The sequence below is a fragment of the Ailuropoda melanoleuca genome, chromosome 9 (assembly GCF_002007445.2).
Source record: "Ailuropoda melanoleuca isolate Jingjing chromosome 9, ASM200744v2, whole genome shotgun sequence".
Lineage (NCBI taxonomy): Eukaryota > Metazoa > Chordata > Mammalia > Carnivora > Ursidae > Ailuropoda > Ailuropoda melanoleuca.
Genome location: NC_048226.1, coordinates 18,978,137 through 18,997,232, shown reverse-complemented (window position 1 = coordinate 18,997,232; position 19,096 = coordinate 18,978,137). Strand labels below are relative to the sequence as shown.

The following is a 19,096-nucleotide window of genomic DNA, read 5'->3' as shown; positions in this document are numbered from 1 at the left end:
TTTTTTTTTTAGCTTCTGATGCTTTTTTAGATCTTGATGTTTATACCAGTAGCAAAAACTATTATATACCTAGAATAGGCCTAGTAAAAGATGTATAAGACCTCTACACAAAAAACTATAAAACACAAAAACAAATTAAATAAAATCTAAATAAATGTAAGGTTACACCACGTTCATGGATTGGAATACTCAGTATTGTAAAGACATGCATTTTCCAAACTTATCTACAAATTCAATACAATGTAAATCAAAGCATGTGTTCTTTCTTAGATGCAAAATGGACCTAAAATTTATACTAAATGCAAAGGACAAGAAATAACCAAGACAATCTTGAAAAAAAAGTGTGAGCCCTTTTTTAAGGCAAATATCAAGTTTTTAAATGACAGTATGATATTATGTAAGAACAGGCGACTAAACCCAGGGAACAGAATAGGTAGTCCAGAAGCAGACCTTCACATATTTGGACACTTAATTTATGAGAAAGGTGGCACTGCAGAGCAGTGGGGGAAAGGATGATCTTTTCCATAAATGATACTGGGTCAAATGAATATCCATATGGGGAGAAAATGTATCTTGATCCCTACCTCAGACCATACACAAAAATCTATTCCAGAAAGATTGCAAATCTAAATGTGAAAGGTGAAATAACAAAACTTTTTGAAGACAATATTCATGATTTGGGGTGGGCAAATTTCTTAAAGAGGACTTAAGAGAACATTAATCACATAGGGAAAAGTTCATAAATTACACTATATTAAAATTAAGAACTGTTCATCAAAAGACACCGTTAAGAGGATGAAAAGGCAATCCACACAGAGAGGGAACATATTCACTATATTATATCTCACAAGAACTCATATCCAAAAAATTTAAAAATCTACCAATCAGTAAAAAAGAACAGCCCAATAGAAAAACAGACAACTTCACAAAAGCAATGATCCAAATGGACAATAAAGATATTTTTTAAAGTTCTCAACTGTGTTAGTACTTAGGAAAATATAATTAAAACCACAGTGCAATACCACTACTGACCCACCAGAATGGCTAAAATTAAAAAGACAGACAATACAAATCTTAATAAGGAGTGTAAATTGGAACAATTACTTTGGAAAACTAGTAGAACCTATTTGAGCTGAATGTAAGTTTACCCAGCAATCCCATTTCCATGTATGCATTAGCATATGTGTTCATTTAAAGATATGTATTTTAATGTTAATAGGCGCTCCACTTACAATAGCTCAAACTGGAAATTACCCAAATGTTCATCAACAGCAGAATGGATAAATTGGAATATTCCAGTGAAATACTATATAACAATGATCATAGATTAACTACATCTACACACAAACGCAGTGTTAAGCAAGAGATACATAAGGTACCATTTTATTTGCATAAATATAAAATTTAGCAAAACCAATCTATGCAAGATGTGGTTACCATTGGGGCAAGCATGTGACCGAAAGGACAAGAAGGGAGCTTCCAGAATGTGGCAATGTCCTGTTCTTGATCCGGATGCCAGTTACTTGGGTGTGTGTGGTTTGCATTCTGCTGTGAGTATATCGTAATTCAATAAAAAGTTCAAAAAGAATCAGTTCCAGAGGGATTGTAGAGCTACATGTGAAAGGAAAAACAAGCCGCCAGTAGACAATAACAAAATATTTGGGGGCACATGTACAGACACCCAACCCTCTAACCAGAAAGGAAAAGATGAATTGAATTACATAAAAATTAGAAACTTCTAGTCATCAAACGATACCATTAAGAGTGAAAAGGCCAATAAGCAGGAAAGCGTTTCCTGTCCAAGACCTACACGACCACAATGAAATCCACCCACCAAAAAAAGAGGACAAAACGCAGTCAGTAGGGCTTCCGGTGCTAAGTTCTTCCTCTGGTGACTCCTCTTGAATTGGACCATCTGAAAGCTTGTTCCCATTGCAAAATGAGTGAGGAGGCCACTTTCGTAGCCTTCTGATTTGAATTGCAGCCCAGATTATGACTTGGTGATCTGGGGAATAGGATGTTATCTTAAACAGAACAAAATGGATTACAATTTGTGTTTTGCAGCATTGGTGACTTGTACGAGGACAATATTTCTGGTCTCTGTGAATTCTTTAGTATTTAAGCAGTTTAAACCAAAAAAAAAAGGGGGGGGGGCAAAGGCAAGCCACAGAGTGTGCTGACACCCAGAATATATAAAGAAATCCCATAAGTCAATATGAAAAAGGCAGACAATCCAGTAGGGAAAAAAAATGGACCAGAGACTTGAAGGAGCACTTCACAAAAGATATCCGAATAAACAACATACATGAGAAGGTCCTCAAACTCATTAGAGAAAAGCTAATCAAAACAATAGTGCAATACCACTACACAGTAACCAGAATTCCCCCAATTATTTGAGAGAGAGAGAGAGAGTATTCGCACATGGAGGAGCAGAGGGAGAGAGAGATAATTCCAAGCAGGCTCCATGCAGAGCCCACGACGTGAGCCGAAATCAGGAGTTCCATGCTTAACTGACTGAGCCACCCAGGCTCCTCTGAATCACCACAATTATATATTGGCAGTACTAATGAGGCTGAGGTTGAAGGCATGGAGACCCTTACACACAGCTACAGTATGTGTATTATTTCAGTCTCTTGTCCTGTTAGGCATTACCTATTGATGATACCATACCCTATGTCCCAGAAGTTTTACTTCTGGAGAAACTCTGGCACGTGTCCGTTGGATCCATGTCCAAGAATATGCATAGCAGCATTATTCAGAATAGCCCCCAAAGGAAACAACCCTAATGTCCATCAACAGCAGAATGGCTAAGTTATGGTATAAGATACACAATGGAATTCTATACAGCAACGAAAGTAAACAAGCCATTGCTCCGCAACCTGGGTGGATTCCAGTCATAGTACAAAGCCAAAGAAACCAGGCAGGAAAGCACGCTGCATGATTCTATTTGTATCAAAAGCAAGCAAAATTCGGGGAGCCTAGGTGGCTCATTTGGTTAAGCGTCTGCCTTCCACTCGGGTCATGATTCCAGGGTCCTGGGACTCAGGGGATGTTGGGTTCCCTGTTCAGCGGAAGTTTGCTTCTCCTCCTCCCTCTGCCCCCTACCCACCCCTTGTGCTTTCTCTCTTTCTCAAATACATAAGTAAAATCTTAAAAAGAAAAAAGCAAGCAAAACTAATCTATGGTGTTCGATTCCTGGTTGCCTTGGGAACCAGGAAAGGAGGCTTTCAGAAAAGTGTTCTTTTCCTGGACCGGGAGGCAGCAACTCAGGTGTTCTCACTCTGTGGCTATTCGTCACGTTGCAAATTCCCGGTTTGCGCACTTTTCTGTATATCATGCTTCCATTAAATATTTAAATGTCTGGAGATCACAGGCCTAACAAAACTGAAGGGTGTGCGGAGATGGGTCGGGCTCGCCGGGCGGTAGGATGATCCCAACGAAGTGGCCCTATGATTGACCTTGCCCTGGTTCTCACGTGGCAGCCTGGGGCCCAAAGCATGGGACCCGAATGGGAACCTGAAGTTCCTGGCCCCCTTCACTGGATCCCACGGGTGCCCGTCCCTCCTCGGTGGAGTGAGGACAGACAGAGTCTCCTCCCACCTCAAGGTGCATCGATGCATAAGAAATTTCCACTCGAGGGCTTTCACATTTTGCTTACTTGCGGGGACAGACATCTGGAATCAGGGGCCCTCCTCCAAATACGCTCCAAAGAAGAACCCAGAGCCAGCCACAAGCTCAGCACTCGCCTGGACTTCCAAAGAGAACGAGATCGGGGGCGTCGCTCTTCGATTGCTTCTGCCTGGACGTCGAGCTGCGCGCTCATGCGCCGGCTGCGATTGGCGTTGCCTTGCGGCGGGGCGCGGAGGACGCCGGGAAGTCTGGCGGGCGGGAGGCGGCGGGAATAGGCGGCGGGCCGTCGCACCAGCAGCGGGAGGCGGCAGGATGGTGAAACTGACGGCGGAGTTGATCGAGCAGGCGGCGCAGTACACCAACGCCGTGCGGGACCGCGAGCTGGACCTCCGGGGTACGTCTAGGGAAGTGAGCGGGCCTACCGCGCGCAGCCCGGTGGTTCCCGCCCCGCCGCGTGCGCGGAGAGCCGGCGCTTGGCCGGCAGGCCTGCATTGTGGGCGCCAAGCACCGCCCGGGGCTGAGTCTTGCCGTTGCTACCCCAAAACCATCCCTTGGCCCTCCTGAGGCTTCAGTTATCCCCGCTCCTACTCACACGTCCAGCCGATTGATTGATCGCTTCCTGATCCACACGCGTGGGCCTTAACTAGGCCTTGCTTGGCGTATTTCGCAGTCTGAACTGTTCGAGAGCTGGGANCGAGAAATGTTGGTAGCTGTAATCCTGGTGCTCAGCGGCTCGTTGCTTCTCAGTAAATACGTTGAACTGTTACTGTGGTAGTATAGATAGGCTACGTGTTAATTACCCATAGTTTGCGAGGGAGGAAATGAATTTTGAGAACAAAAGCGATTGGATCCGCAAGATTTCTTTCTTCTAGCTTCAATTGTCTTACATTTCCCTTTTATCAAACATTGTAGGGGCACCTGGGTGGTTCTTCGCTTAAGCGTCTGCCTTCGGCTTGGGTCGTGATCCCCGGGGCCAGGGATTGAGCCCCTAGTTGGACTCCCTTCTCAGCGGGGAGTCTACTTCTCTCTCTCTCTCTCTCTCTCTCTCGCGCGCGCGCGCGCGCGCGCGCTCTGCGTGCCGCTCCCCCGGCTTGTGCTCTTCGTCTATCTCTCAAATAAATAAAATCCTTAAATTTTTTTTTTAAAGAGGCTTGTACTACGAGTGCTTTGTGTAAGGTGGTGGAAGCTTTGAACTATTCAANTCTGCGTGCCGCTCCCCCGGCTTGTGCTCTTCGTCTATCTCTCAAATAAATAAAATCCTTAAATTTTTTTTTAAAGAGGCTTGTACTACGAGTGCTTTGTGTAAGGTGGTGGAAGCTTTGAACTATTCAAATTCATGCAGCCATTTCAACCTTAGTAAGCCTTGTTAAGAAATTGGGAGTGCTGCTGTCTAATCAGAATTTCAAGGAAATGACTTTAGGAAGGATGTGAAGAGCAGTTTCTCTGGGAATAAGATAATACAGTAGTACAGTTTGGGCCTGAGATTTGGCTCCACGGGGACAACACTGGCTGAGGTGCCCTGCCTCGGGCTCTGCTTTCGGTTTGGATTCCTTGCAGACAAAGCCCAGTGCTTTTATTTTGTTGAAATTCAGTTTAAAGAGTTCCATTCAAAAGTAACTGACCACTTTCGCTCTCGGTGCAGATTGATCTTTGCCGTATCTCTGAGTTTGAAGTGCATCCAGTGTTGAGGATACTTGCTTTGGTGTGGCACTTACTTTGCTGTAACCCTTGCAGCTCTGAATTATGTACTTTAACGGAGGCTGGGGTTCATTTCTTTCTTCTGCCAGCTAATACAGTAGTTTTGCCCATTTTAGACAAATCCGTGAGTATTTGAGTGAATTGTTCACAGGGTGGTTTATTATTGTGTATAAACTGTTGACCTTGAACTCTGAATTGGAGCTGGGAAAGGTGTAGAGTGAGGGGGAACTGTCATGATATCAGGAGGATATCCTGATAAGTTCTCTGGCCCGTGGGATTGCAAAAGAGGTTAAGAACTGTTGTCCACAATGTATGAACAAGACTTGGACACTTGACTACAAGCAGCTTACGATGTAAATTCTCATTATGCCATTTAACTATTTCTGGGGCATTGGTTAGAACAGTGTGAAGCACTGTGTAAATACTCTTGCAAATGTTAGCTACCAATATTTCTATTAATCAGTGTCCTCATTATCATAGCCCTTGTCCTTGTCATGACTCTGTTCATGTCCACTCCCTAGACTGTAAGCTTCTTGGCAGCTAGGACGTGTGACTCTTGTTCCTCATTTTATGTACCAGTTATTTGCACAGTGTTTGGCACAACGTAGGTGCTAGGTAAACACGTTCTGAATAAATGGAAGCTTTGAGTCAAATTACCATGAAGTACGGCTTCAGTTTTAATATACCTTTTAACGATATTAATACTTGTGTATTTTTTTGTCTTCCATTTTACAGGGTATAAAATTCCTGTCATTGAAAATCTAGGTGCTACCTTAGACCAGTTTGATGCTATTGATTTTTCTGACAATGAAATCAGGAAACTGGATGGTTTTCCTTTGTTGAGAAGACTGAAAACATTATTAGTGAACAACAATAGAATATGGTAAGTGTCTGCTGGTGGAAAGTAATTTTTTCCCCCAAGAGTAGATGTTGCAGTGTTCCGTGAAAAGCCATAGTAGTTATGCCAGTTGAGCCTACATGTTTCTTAAAATGAGAAATAAGCTGCACTTTTCCCATACAGGTCCAGAGATTAACTTGGTAGTGGTCTTGGTTTATTTGCATCTATTCAGAAGTACTTATATATTCATGGTAATAGATATTTAAATTACAAACATGCTGTTTTGTACATATTTTGGCCTCTAAAACAATAATTGTAATTATCAGAGGACTTACATTAAAAAGATATGTAAATTTCAACAATTATATATATGTGTGTGTGTATTTGAAGACTTATTTATTTATTTTAGAGAGAGAGCGAGCACGAGTGCACGGTGCCTGCGCATGAGAGCAGGCGGAGGGGCAAAGGGAGAGGAAGAGAAATCCTCAAGCAGACTCCCCACTGAGTGTGGAGCCCCATGCAGGCATGCAGGGCTTCATTCCAGGACCCTGAGATCCTGACCTGAGCCAACATCAAGAGTCAGACACTTAACTGACTGAGCCACCCAGGCACCCCCAACAATTATATTTTTGACTGAGCGTCTCTACCTCATATCCTCTGCCATTTGTTTTTCTTTATAACTGATTTTTAGAATATTACTTGCTGTAATTGAGGGGGTTTTTTGACCCTCTTTCATCACCTCTGAGTAAATTTTATCAAAAACGTTATTGAAGGTCTATAGACAATGTCTTTAAGAAGTACTAGGTAGTGGCTTGCTTTTTTGTGGTTTTTTTTTAATTTTTATTTTAAAAAGATATGTTTATGTATTTTAGAGAGAGAGAGAGCATGCACTCAGGTGCAAGTGGGGGGAGGGCAGAGGGAGAGAGAATCCTGAGCAGGCTCCCTGATGAGCATGGAGCCTGACTCAGGGCTCCATCCCAGGACCCTGAGATCACAACCTGACCCAAAATCAGGAGTCAAATGCTCAACTAGCCAGCCAGGCGCCCCAGTGACTTGCTTTTTTAAAATAGGCATATTTCTCATGAGCTTACATTCCCTGCTGGCGTAGCTGTTGTTCGCATGTACCTGAGCTGTGAACGCAGCTGGTGTTTCTGCGCTACCTGCCCAGAAGTCATGAAGCCAGCTAAGTAGTTTGTTCTGCTCGGGAGTTGCTTCTTCTCTTAGCTTTCACTAGACAAAATGGTAACGGAAAGAACCCCAGGCAACCCTCAGGAGGCATGGCTTCTAAAATCATCCCACTTCTTCCACTCACTAACCCGTGACCCTCGATAAGGCTGCCGCTTTGTGCTTCATTTTCCCTCTGTCAGTTAGGGTGTTGGGAGAAAGATCTCTTAAGTTCTTCCACCTTTGGAGTCTGAAATCTTCTGTACAAGGACTTAGATAAAATTGTTAGCTTACCTATTTTTCACTTTTACGAAGAGTCTTTTTCCCCCCCATTTTAGCCGTATAGGTGAGGGACTTGATCAGGCTTTACCCTGTCTGACAGAACTCATTCTCACCAACAACAGTCTTGTGGAACTGGTAAGTCGAATGGGGGGGGGATGCATGTGGGGGGAGGAATTAAAGGTGCTACATGCCTCTTATAGACAGTTTAGAAAATCCAGAGAATTAGCTCCTCATTCTATGTCCTTTTTCGTACTTCAGGATCTGGGCCTCTTTCAGTTAAATAGCCTTTTCCACTCTGTAGCTCATCTTTTAACAGTCTTAGGGTGTCTGGATAGAAAAGTTCCTAATTTAAGCATAGTCCAATTTATTAGTCTGTTGCTGTTGTTGTTGCTAGTACTTGTGATGGTCTGTCAAGCTTCCACTACAGAAAGAGTTGTTTTCTGTAAACATAAGTTCTTTTCTAGAATTGCAGTGTCTAATATGGTAGCCACTAGCCACAAGCAGCCACTCTGAATTGCTATGTACTAAGAGTAAAATACATAGCAGGTTTCAAAGACTTAGTACCCAAAAAAATGTAAGCTATCAATTTTTTAAATCGATATTGAAATGGTAATATTTTGGATAGTAGGTTAAAAAACATACTATAAAATAAGTTATACTTTTTTTTCTTTTAATTGGCTACTAGAAAACATTCAGTTAAATATGTAGCATGTTAAATTTTGTTGGACGGTTACATTCTAGAAACTTGTTTTACTCTTCACATTGAGATCAGTGATCCACTTGGAATTGGTTTTCCTGTGAGCTAAGGGCAAGTTTTATTTTCTCTGTTTGGGTGTAATTATGGTGACCTATTTCTTTTCATGCATTTTAAGTTTATGCTCTGTATGTATAATTTTTAACAAAATTGAGCTTATAGTATACACTTGTAACCTAAATTTTTCACTTAAACACTGGATGTGTAAGTCTGTATTATATAACTTGATTTTGTGTTGTTATGATCTTACCTCCCTTCCCTGTTTCCACGATTGTTTCTTTCCTTGTGGACTGGGTCCAGACCTTCCTTCAGATTCTCAGAGGAGTACTTGACTCCAAAAGTAAGAAAGCACTGGTCTGAGGCCCTGTCTTTTCTAAAATGTATGAGTTATTCAAAGTGCACGTTCATAGGAAATCTGTGGCATGATAGAGGCTGTTTGTTTGTTTGTTTAAGATTTTATTTATTTATTTGAGAGAGACAGTGAGAAGAGAGCACGTGCAAGGGGGAAAGGGAGAAGCAGGCTCTCCACTGAACAGGGAGCCGGACATGGGGTTCAAACCCAGGACCCTGGGATCATGGCCTGAGCCATGCAGGGCCCAGAGCTGTTTGTGTTTTTGTGTATGTTGTAATTATATTTAAAGTTGTTTGTAAAGATGAAGGCTGAGTCTGTGCTATCAGTTACTGAAGTAGGTATGTTAAAATCACACGATAGTGGATTTGACAGTTTCCCTCGAGTTCTGTCCATTTAAGTTTTATATATTTTGAAATTCTCTTAATTGATATACACAAATTTTAAATTGTTAATACCTTCCTGGTGAACTAACCTTTTTATTGTGTCGTGCCCCTCTTTATCTCTTTTAGTGCTATTTTACCTTGTTGTCTATCTGCTATAGTGTGCCAAAACAAGCTTTCTCTTAGTTAGTATTTGTATGATCATTTTTTTCCTTCCAAAAATTCCAACTTTTCTATACCTTGTATTTTAGATTTGTCTCTTGAAAAGAGCATGTGATAAGATTGTTTGTTAAATACAGTGTGAAGTCTTTCTTTTAAATGAAGTATTTGGTCTGTTTACACTTAATTTAATTACTGGTATATTTGAGTTTGTCTTCTCTCATTTCTGGAGGTTATTATTTGACCCACCTGCTCTGCATTTCTTTTTCTCTCCTTTACTGTGTTCATTCTCTCTCTCTTTCTGTCATTCTTCTTTTCCTGCTAATAGTGTAGGAATTACTTATTTCTATTCTTAGTATTATAGGAATTAAAAATACATACTAAAGTTTCAAGGTAACCAGTACCTTTAGTTTCTTAATACAGTGACCTTAAACATTTCATACCCCCAACATATTATTTATTCTGTCTTTAAGAAACCCATCAAGACATCATAATGTTTTAGTTTGTGTTTTCTGTGTGAGTGTAACAAAAGTTGCCATTCGTCATTCCTTTTTTTTTTTGCAGCTTTATTGAAGTATGAGTGATAAAATAAAAATTGTATGTATTTAAGGTATACAATGTGATTTTTGTTAGATGTATACATTATGAAGTGATTACTGTTACCAAACTAACATATCCATCACCTCACATATTTACTTTTTTGTTTGTATGGTAAGAATACTTGAGATCTTTTCTCAGCAAATTTCAAGTATACAGTGGTACATTATTATTAACTATAGTCACCATGTTATACATTAGATCTCCAGAACATATTCATCTTACAACTGAAAGTTTGTACTCTTATCAATAGTTCATTTCCCCTTTTCCCTCAGCCTCTGGTAGCCACCATTCAACACTGTTGCTGTAAGTTGGTCTTTTTTTTTTTTTTTTTTAAAGATTCCACATACAAGTGAGATCATGGGATGTTTGTCTTTGTCCCTTTTTAGGTCATCCTGTATATTTTCTTTTAGTGGTGATATGCCGGTAGCGTGCTCTAGAGCTCCCCCTGATGGTTGTTTGTGAAGCATTTAAAAATGGCAGCAGATTTTCTGAACTGGCTCTGTTCCCCTCTTGCTTTTATCTGTACTTTTTTCTCATTGTCCCTCTTGCCCCTGTCCAGCACAATTTCAGTCTGGTCCTAGCAGTTGCCCCTCACTGTAGGGCTTTGTCCTGGAAAGGATACCATTTGTGGTTAGTATTAAGAGTGAGGGCTCAAATGGCCCAGCCCCTCCAGGCCGCATCCCAGACTTGCTGTACTCCTGAGGGGGATGTACAGATCGCTGGTGGCCGCTCTCAGACGGACTGAGCTGTTGGTCTTTTTGGAGTACTCTGGTTTCTCAGATGCCTCTTTGCTTGCCCTCTGATGCTTCCTGTGCAGATCTGGCCCTGTGCAAGTCTTGCAGCTCTCACAGTGGCTTGTCCCTACCTGTTCCTGTTTTAGGGTTCTTGCCAGAATGCCTTTTCATCTCAGTTAGTTGTAGCTGTTGACCATAGGCTTTTGCTATCCTTGTTGTACTATATTTTATGGGGTAATTTGGGAAGATTCAAAAACTAACCTGCCGTTGTCCCATAATTGGCTCNGTTTTAGGGTTCTTGCCAGAATGCCTTTTCATCTCAGTTAGTTGTAGCTGTTGACCATAGGCTTTTGCTATCTTTGTTGTACTATATTTTATGGGGTAATTTGGGAAGATTCAAAAACTAACCTGCCCTTGTCCCATAATTGGCTCCTCTTTCTTTCTCTTTCTTTCTTTCTTTCTTTCTTTCTTTCTTTCTTTCTTTCTTTCTTTCTTTCTTTTTTCTTTCTTTCCTTCCTTCCTTCCTTCTTTTCTTTCTTTTCTTTCTTCTCTTTCCTTCTTTTCCTTCCTTCCTTCCCTCCCTCCCTCCTCCTTGTCCTTGAATACTTACCCNTTCTTTCTTTCTTTCTTTCTTTCTTTCTTTCTTTCTTTCTTTTTCTTTCTTTCCTTCCTTCCTTCCTTCTTTTCTTTCTTTTCTTTCTTTTCTTTCTTCTCTTTCCTTCTTTTCCTTCCTTCCTTCCCTCCCTCCCTCCCTCCTGCTTGTCCTTGAATACTTACCTGAAGTGGATTTGAGGGAGCCTTGAATAAAGGTGCCCGCCCCCAATGATGATATGACACCAGTGTCACTGCCAGGCGTGTACAGGTACTAGTGGGAAAAAACCACCTTACCCTGAGTTCCAGTTTGAGGTTCTCTGCATGAATAACTTGCTCTGAAGTTACATAAACTTTGACATGTCTTTCTTTTCTTAATCACTGGTTTAAATTCTAGCCCTTTGGAGGTTGCTACAGGAAGTAAGATTTTTTTGTCTCTTCTGCTGTCGAGACAGAAACTGTTACGGCTAAGATTGTAAGTTGAAGAAGCTCACATCTATTTACCAGTTTGGTCAGCAGTAACTTATTATGCACCTGTGCTGTGCTAGTATTGTGCTAGGTGCTAGGGCAGTGAAAAATAAAAGATAAGAGGAGCCCTTTCTCCAAAGGCATCTGCTGTTTCAGAGTCTCAAAATAGCCTATGGTTTTCGTGTTCTTAACGTTCGGCCATTTCTTTTACAGGGTGATCTGGACCCTTTGGCATCTCTCAAATCACTGACTTACCTAAGGTATGGAAATGATTTGTGGTGGTGTCAGTGAAGTCCTTTATCATAACACCATTACTAGCCTTGATCTTAATCAGTTAGTAAGAAGGACCTTTTAAAAACAAGGAGTGAAAATATTTCCTTTAGGTCCAGTGCTCTATTAAAACTTCCCTAATGTTAACTTAATAACACTGAAATGTGAACTTTTTCTTAGTTTATGGGCTCATTTGATTCTATTAAAATGGACCTCTTGAATGCTGCGTTATGAATAAGGTTGGCATCATGTTATTCCTTTTCTTATAGTATTCTGAGAAATCCTGTCACAAATAAGAAGCATTACAGACTGTATGTAATTTATAAAGTTCCGCAAGTCAGAGTACTGGATTTCCAGAAGGTGAAACTAAAAGTAAGTATTATTCTGTTGGTTGTAAGTCACTATAGATTCATGTGTTTTGTTCTATGTTTTTGTTACTGAGTTTTTCAGTTGCGTAATGAGTTTTACTATTGTTTGTAATAAAAACATGGGAAAGAAAATGTTAAATCATTTATTTTTCATAGCAGAGTTTATAGTAGGACTTGGGGTTAACGATGTCTTGTGTAGTGTCGGCAGCACGGTATCAGAGCCACCGCGAGCACCGTCAACAATAGACTCTGTTAGATACAGTCCCCTGTGGGGAGCTTAATATAATCCATTTTTCAGCAGCTTTAATGTTAGAGTGATTTTCCCTTTACTGGGAGTGTTCTTGGTTTGTTTGTTTTTTTTTTTCCTTTTCTTTTTAAACCTTCTTAGTTTGTCCAGAACTCCTCCTTGAAACTAGGAGGGGGAACTGTCTTCAGGGAGCCTCACCAGAGAAGGCAAGGCCGTGTGTCTCCTTTTATTTTGAAATTGGCTTTTTGGTATTTTTACCAGCCCAGAGTATTTCAGGAGAGTTTTCTTCCGTGTTTTCTGAGGAATGCATCTAAATGCATGTGGTATTCCTATTTCCATTAACTCTGTGTGTGGTGTTGCTGTAGGAGCGTCAGGAAGCAGAGAAAATGTTCAAGGGCAAACGGGGTGCACAACTTGCAAAGGATATTGCCAGGAGAAGCAAAACGTAAGATACGGATATCCAACTTCACTCCACTTCACCTTCAGAAACACTATCTGTCTGGCTTTTTGCCTCCTACAGAATTAAACAAAACACCTGTGACTAATACGGTATTGAATTTGTGTGATGGTAGCCCGTGACCTGATATCAATGGTTCACACATCACATGAGATTTCTACCAGGTTAGCAAAGCCTTCCCTGTTCAGTCTTAATGCAACATTGTATACTTCCTGCTGTTTCTTTAGAGGAAGATGAGAACTGGGTGGTGTTTCTGAAGGAGAGAGTTTCTTGTATCAGTTTGTTAACAAAGATAAGATACTACACTGGTTGAATTACTTTCAAAAGCTTTTTGAAAGTAAAAGAGAAGCAATTTCCATTGGTGTGGATTTAACAGTTGCGTTCTTCCCTCCCCCTCCCAAGTTTCAACCCAGGTGCTGGTTTGCCAACTGACAAAAAGAAAGGTGGGCCGTCTCCGGGGGATGTAGAAGCAATCAAGGTACTAATGTGTTGGGACTCTTGGACTGGAGAGAGTTGCCATGGGTTTAGGACATGAAATGTGTAACAGACCAAGTTCTAAACATCATAGTTGTCCCCGCCCCCCCGCCGCCCCTGCTGTAGATTCCTGCTACAGTCTGTGTAAGGAAGGAACTAGCATAAAGTTATTACTTGACTTGGACTTGAATTCCTTACATGAGCCAGTCAAAGCAGAGGCAGCTCTAGTTCTTTCTCATTTTCCCAGGATATGGTTTTTTTGTTTTTTTTTTTTTAAGTTAGTTACCTTACTGTGCTGTCTCAGTGTTTGCCTTAGTTTTTATTTTCAAAGATTTGCTGTCTGGAAGATCTGCTTGATGATCAGTGGGAAATGCTAATTTCATAATACTGCTTCCTAAATTATCTGGTAACAGAGTTCCGGATCGATGCTTTAATTTACTAAAATTTTAGTACATGTGCAGTGATTATTTGCTCTCATGTGAGAGGGTCCACATCTGTTTACCAGTTTGGGGAATTTATGATTCAGTTTTGGGTTGATTTCAATGTGATAGTAAAATTCTTGCCCCAACAGAACTATTTAATATTCCAATTCACAAAGTCGCCATGGACTTCTATGGGGTTTTCTGGGTGATTGATCCTTAGATGCAATTAACGGTCCATCTCCGTTGTTTTCTGTCCTCCAGAATGCTATAGCAAATGCGTCCACCCTGGCTGAAGTGGAGCGGCTGAAGGGCTTGCTACAGTCTGGTCAGATACCTGGCCGGGAACGCAGATCAGGTCAGGACATGATGGTCTGTCTGTGGACTGCCAAATTAATGTTCTGCTTGAAGTGATTCCAGAACAGTTCAGATGCCATGACCCAATGATGTTAGCATCTGATGTACATGAAATCTCTTTGTGTGCTCTTTGAGGATAAGTTATTTGATGTAGAATATTCTGGCATAGAACTCTGAGGGTTTTTTTTGTACAAGTTGAGGCATACATTATTCCCTAGCCATGCGGTAAAACCGAACACTAGAGGGAACCGTGTGGACTTTGACACGTGTGTGTGTGTGTAGGATAGATACCTTAGTAGTTGGTTGGAAACACAAGCCTCAGGGCCAAACAGCATGAAGCTCAGATCTTAGCCTCACCAGCTCTGTCTTTGGATGAATTTCTTCATCTTCACTTAATCTTAAATCCGTTTCCTCACCATTAAATTTGAGGTAATATATAGTACCAACCTCAAAAGGTTTTTGGGAGGATAAGTAGGATAGTTCATAGGTAGCACTTGGCACAGGGTCTGACATGAGCATACATTTTTGATAAATGTTGGCTATTCTAATGTGTGATTGCCAACTTTGTGTCAGGCAGGATGTTGGGTACTGGAAGTGTAAAGTAAAAACTACTCAAAATAATGCGTATTACAAGTTTTGATATGAAGGTAACCGGGGGCTTCTACCTAGATTTGGCAAATCAGGGAAAGTTCCCTTGGGCAAATTATGTTTGAACGGAAGCTAAAAATGAGTAAGACATTAATTAGACTGGCGGTTCTCACTGTGTAGCCCTTGAGGCCGTGGGCATCTGTGAGGTCAAAACTTTGTATAACACTAAGGTGTTACTTGCTTTTTCCACCATTATTAACATTTGCACTGATGATGCAGGAGTCATGGCGGGTAAAACTGCTGGGGCCTCGGCACAGGTCAAGGCAGTGGCCTAAAGGATGTCAGTAGTCCTCGTTCTAAACTGCTGTGTGCTTTCTTAGTAAAATGTACACTGGTTTCACTTAAGAACATCCTTCACGAAGCAAAGAATATCACCTTTTAAGTGCACGACTTTTGATATCCTGGGTGATGGGATGGGAGGTGTGCGTGAATGCATGCCTGAGTGGGATGGTTGTCTCCATGCATTTGAGCATTTGTTCCAGTTGAGAGTCAGGCATCTTCTCAAACATAAAGTGAATTTGTCACTTCAAGGAAAGCAGGATAGATCTATGGATTTTTCAAGTGAGAGTATGAAAAGTTCATAGATAAGGTTTCAGACTCCATACTGCAACTAATTCTTAAGAAACTACCACTTCTGTCAAGTTTTAGCATAGTATCAAACAGGAAAACCCACAACTGTCTACAGAGATTGTTAGAATACACCTTTGTTTCCTAGCTGCACGTCTGTGTGAAGCTGATTTTCTTTATCTCCTTCAGTGAAAAAAACATGTTGCAGCAGGTGGGCTGATGAAGCCAATACCAGGGTCCAGCTTTCGGCTCTTTGTCAGACATGACAGAGAGGCGAAAATAGAAATTATGCCAAGCTTCTCACTAAATATTTTTGTTTTGGAAAATGTTATTTTTTTTTATAAAAACATAAGCATTAACAGGTAATGGAGACTTTTTTAAATGAATTACTATTTTTTTTAAATATTTGATCTTTATTTCTAATACAGTGTTGATGAATCTAATACAGTATTGATAAGTATACGTAAACAAAAGCTCTCTGGGTCCTAAAACTAAAGTGTTTGTGAATTGCTGAACTAAATAAAGGCAAAGTGACATTTTGGGAGCACAGGGGTGGGAGGGGGGACTGTGTGGGCAAAGCACCTGTGGCACACAGGAACCTTGCCCACTTGAACTGAAAGAGGCCAGTAGGAGTGAAGTTCAAGGCCCAGGGAGAGTGTGGTGAGGTGAGCCAACAGGGGACGCATGCAGTAGGCCACACAGGGCCCTGTAGACTGTGATGGGTGTGGCCTTACGTCCTGAGAGCATTAGAAGTCTCAGGGATTTTCAAGGCTCAGTGGTAACAGGTGGGGGAAGAGGCAGTTCACAGTGGCTTATTGTGACTGTCATATGACAAAATTACTGAGCTGACTTGTGTCCCCTAAAATGTTTTACTTGGGCCTTAGGATCTCTTGGGATTTTCGCTGTCATCTGCAGGTTCACTGGGAAGAGGAAGAGAGACATGGTTCAGGGTACTCCATAGATTTCAGTGGGCCCAGGCTTCTGAGTACACTCAAACTCGACTGCCATTCTTATCCTGGTAGTTTTGTATCTAGAAATCTGATGTTGGGGCTAACTGTAGAAACAGTAGGCTTAAACAAGAGTAATTTTCCCAAACACTCATACAGTTAAAACATTTCCTTTTCCAGAATACCTTGACCCCAATATCTATCATAAATTGTTGAACAAATGTAAGACTGGGTTATGGCCATACTTGTTCTAATTGAGAGACAAAAAGTCACTGAGTATTCCTATTAACTGGCATGTAGTAGGTATCCAAATGTTTTTTGAGGATTCCCATTTTCTTTGCCTATGGTAGTGGTAAGAACGAATCACAAAGTATAAGCTTTTTACCTTCCCAAAAACTGAATTAGCCTCTCAACCAAAATGGGTCATTAGAATATCAATGAGCTTGACTTTTGTAAAACACCTTTGTGACCCTTTCCCTAGGAATGACCGTACCTTCCCATACCTGCCAAAGACAGGTGGTCTCTGGACACTAAGCTCCTTGAGGGCAGGTGCTGTGGTTGAGGTTTTATACCTAGTCCAGGAGTTAGCATGCAGTGGCTTCACAGAATGGCCCCTCACATCCGGAACCAGCACGTGCTCTGAAATCAACATGACGTCTGGCATTGTGTTTTTCTTTAGGCCCCACTGATGATGGTGAAGAGGAGATGGAAGAAGACACAGTCCCAAATGGGTCCTGAGCAATGTGGCCTGAGTCCCTGCAGGATGTATAATGCACCTCCTTGGGACAAGTCCTGCTTCTTGAACTTGGAATAATAGCCTTGTTTGGGTCAGCAAAGTGAAGTTCATAAGCATTGTTGAAATGCTTAAGACTGCTTCTGGTAATTTTGTAATATTACCAATTTTGAAATCTAAATGCCAGTTTTCTACAAATAGTAAAAACACAACGACGTTCACTGTGCTGCCAAGTGTCTGTCATGGGGCGGGGTGGGGGGTGTGCAGTGCAGTGAGGTATATGGACTGTGGGAAAGTTGGAAATGCCCAAGGGCAGTGTTTCTAGGTAGGCTTCCCAGGCCTCTATAAAATGTTTAGATTTTTAAATTCTTAATAAAACTCAAGACTATCTGTGTGCTGCCAATGGTTATCAGTAAGACTTTGTGATCTCTGATGCATTTTCCCCCCATACAAAGAATAACAACAGTTTCATTAAAGGCAGCCAGGCTTTAATTACTGATTTGAAAAATTGTAGGGGAATGCAACTTCTGCTTACTGGAGTCTGAGCAAAGGGGCAGCACGTTCCAGCGTTTAGGACATGGTTGTGGGTGGGGGTGAGTCTTGGCCCAGTGAGCAGGCTACGGCAATTTCCTCACAGCTGTTGGATGCTTCGTTACATTTCTCACACCCTGTTAATGGCCAATTTAGGTTAATCATAAAATCAAGGTGGTAGAAGTGAGCCCCTTCACCATCCATCTTTTCATCTGCTGGTGTTGGGTTGGGTTTTTTGTTTGTTGTTTTTTTTTAAGCTCCCTGGGATATTCAAAATGTGAGAAACACTCTTGTCAGTAGACCACTGAAGAGTGTGGGTGATTGCTGCTGGGCTGATTTGTCGTTCTTGTAAAGCGTGCATGGGATGCATAAGCCATGAAGGAACTCAACCTTCAAGGAGCTGACAGCCTAGCTGGGAAGACAGACCCTTGGGCAACAGTGGGGCTAAACCTCCATTCCGTAGAAAAGAAGAGCGCAGAGCGTTCAGAAAGGAGATGGAACTTGGGTATCAGGAGAACTTGGCCTGCAGATTTCCTCAGTATGACCCTAAACCAGGGCTTTCCAACCACAGTGCGCAGTGAACTTCCAGGGCACCTTGTTCAAATGCAAGATCCTGTGGGGGCTGGTCTGCACTTCCAGTAGGTTCCCAGGTGCTGTCCATCAGAGGACAAGGCTCCCCAGAGGATTTCCAGCCTTCCCTCTCACCACTTCCTTAATGTCTTCCTGACATCTCTCAACTCCTTCAGGAACAGTCTCCTGTGACCCATTTACTGGTGACCTGAACCGGAGTGCCTTGTTCTAATATTTTACCCTCCCCTTGACGGATTGGGAGGTTGATGTTTTTTAAGGTCTTCCTGGGGGCAGGTAGGCACCCAGGAACTAACCCAAGTAGACAATAGATGGGTTTATAAACTAGAAATTAATTGAATTTGAGAGGAAGGTGACTGCAATTGATGCTCTGCTGTTGCCCTCACCAAGGCACCCTCTGGATATAGAACGTTACTAAACGTACAGGGGATCAGAACCGAAGGCCTTGGGGGTGGTCTTAGATATCTTCCTGGGCTGGCTTAGAATTTAGCTTCAACATCTTTAATGACGGAAGCCATGAGGCTGCCTTTCTGCTTCCACAGAGCCTGTCTGTTAATGCACGTTAACCCGACACGTCTGCTTCTGACAAGACAACTAGAATGAGTCCAGTTTTCTTCTTCACGCTTAAGATCCAGGAAAACTATTGCCATCCTAGTCAGGAGGCTCCCTGCTGCCACCATTTGTGAACCACCTATTAAGGGGACCCTGAATGAGCCTCTGGTCACTACCCTCAGTAATAACCAACTGGTAGCATTTCATTTCCTTCCAGTCACATTCCTTACCTCTTTGGGTCCTGGCTTTGACTGTGGGCAGTCCTTTAACAATAATATGAGACTTGGT

General features: G+C 41.7%; 1 protein-coding gene and 1 long non-coding RNA gene across 2 annotated transcripts; one reads left to right on the top strand and one right to left on the bottom strand.

Moving 5' to 3' along the window:
* Window positions 1-1,355: 1,355 nt before the first annotated feature.
* Window positions 1,356-4,646, bottom strand: LOC117803732. Its single transcript, XR_004627724.1, has 2 exons — window positions 4,518-4,646; window positions 1,356-4,396 (listed from the first exon to the last, which is right to left on the bottom strand). It is a non-coding gene; the product is annotated as an uncharacterized LOC117803732 (long non-coding RNA).
* SNRPA1 (small nuclear ribonucleoprotein polypeptide A') lies at window positions 3,506-17,540 on the top strand. Its single transcript, XM_034667954.1, has 9 exons — window positions 3,506-4,024; window positions 6,064-6,211; window positions 7,669-7,747; window positions 11,864-11,910; window positions 12,190-12,292; window positions 12,901-12,980; window positions 13,395-13,470; window positions 14,150-14,243; window positions 17,084-17,540. Exons 1-9 carry the CDS (start codon window positions 3,943-3,945, stop codon window positions 17,140-17,142), a joined length of 768 nt encoding a protein of 255 aa, XP_034523845.1. The 5' UTR covers window positions 3,506-3,942; the 3' UTR covers window positions 17,143-17,540.
* Window positions 17,541-19,096: the final 1,556 nt, after the last annotated feature.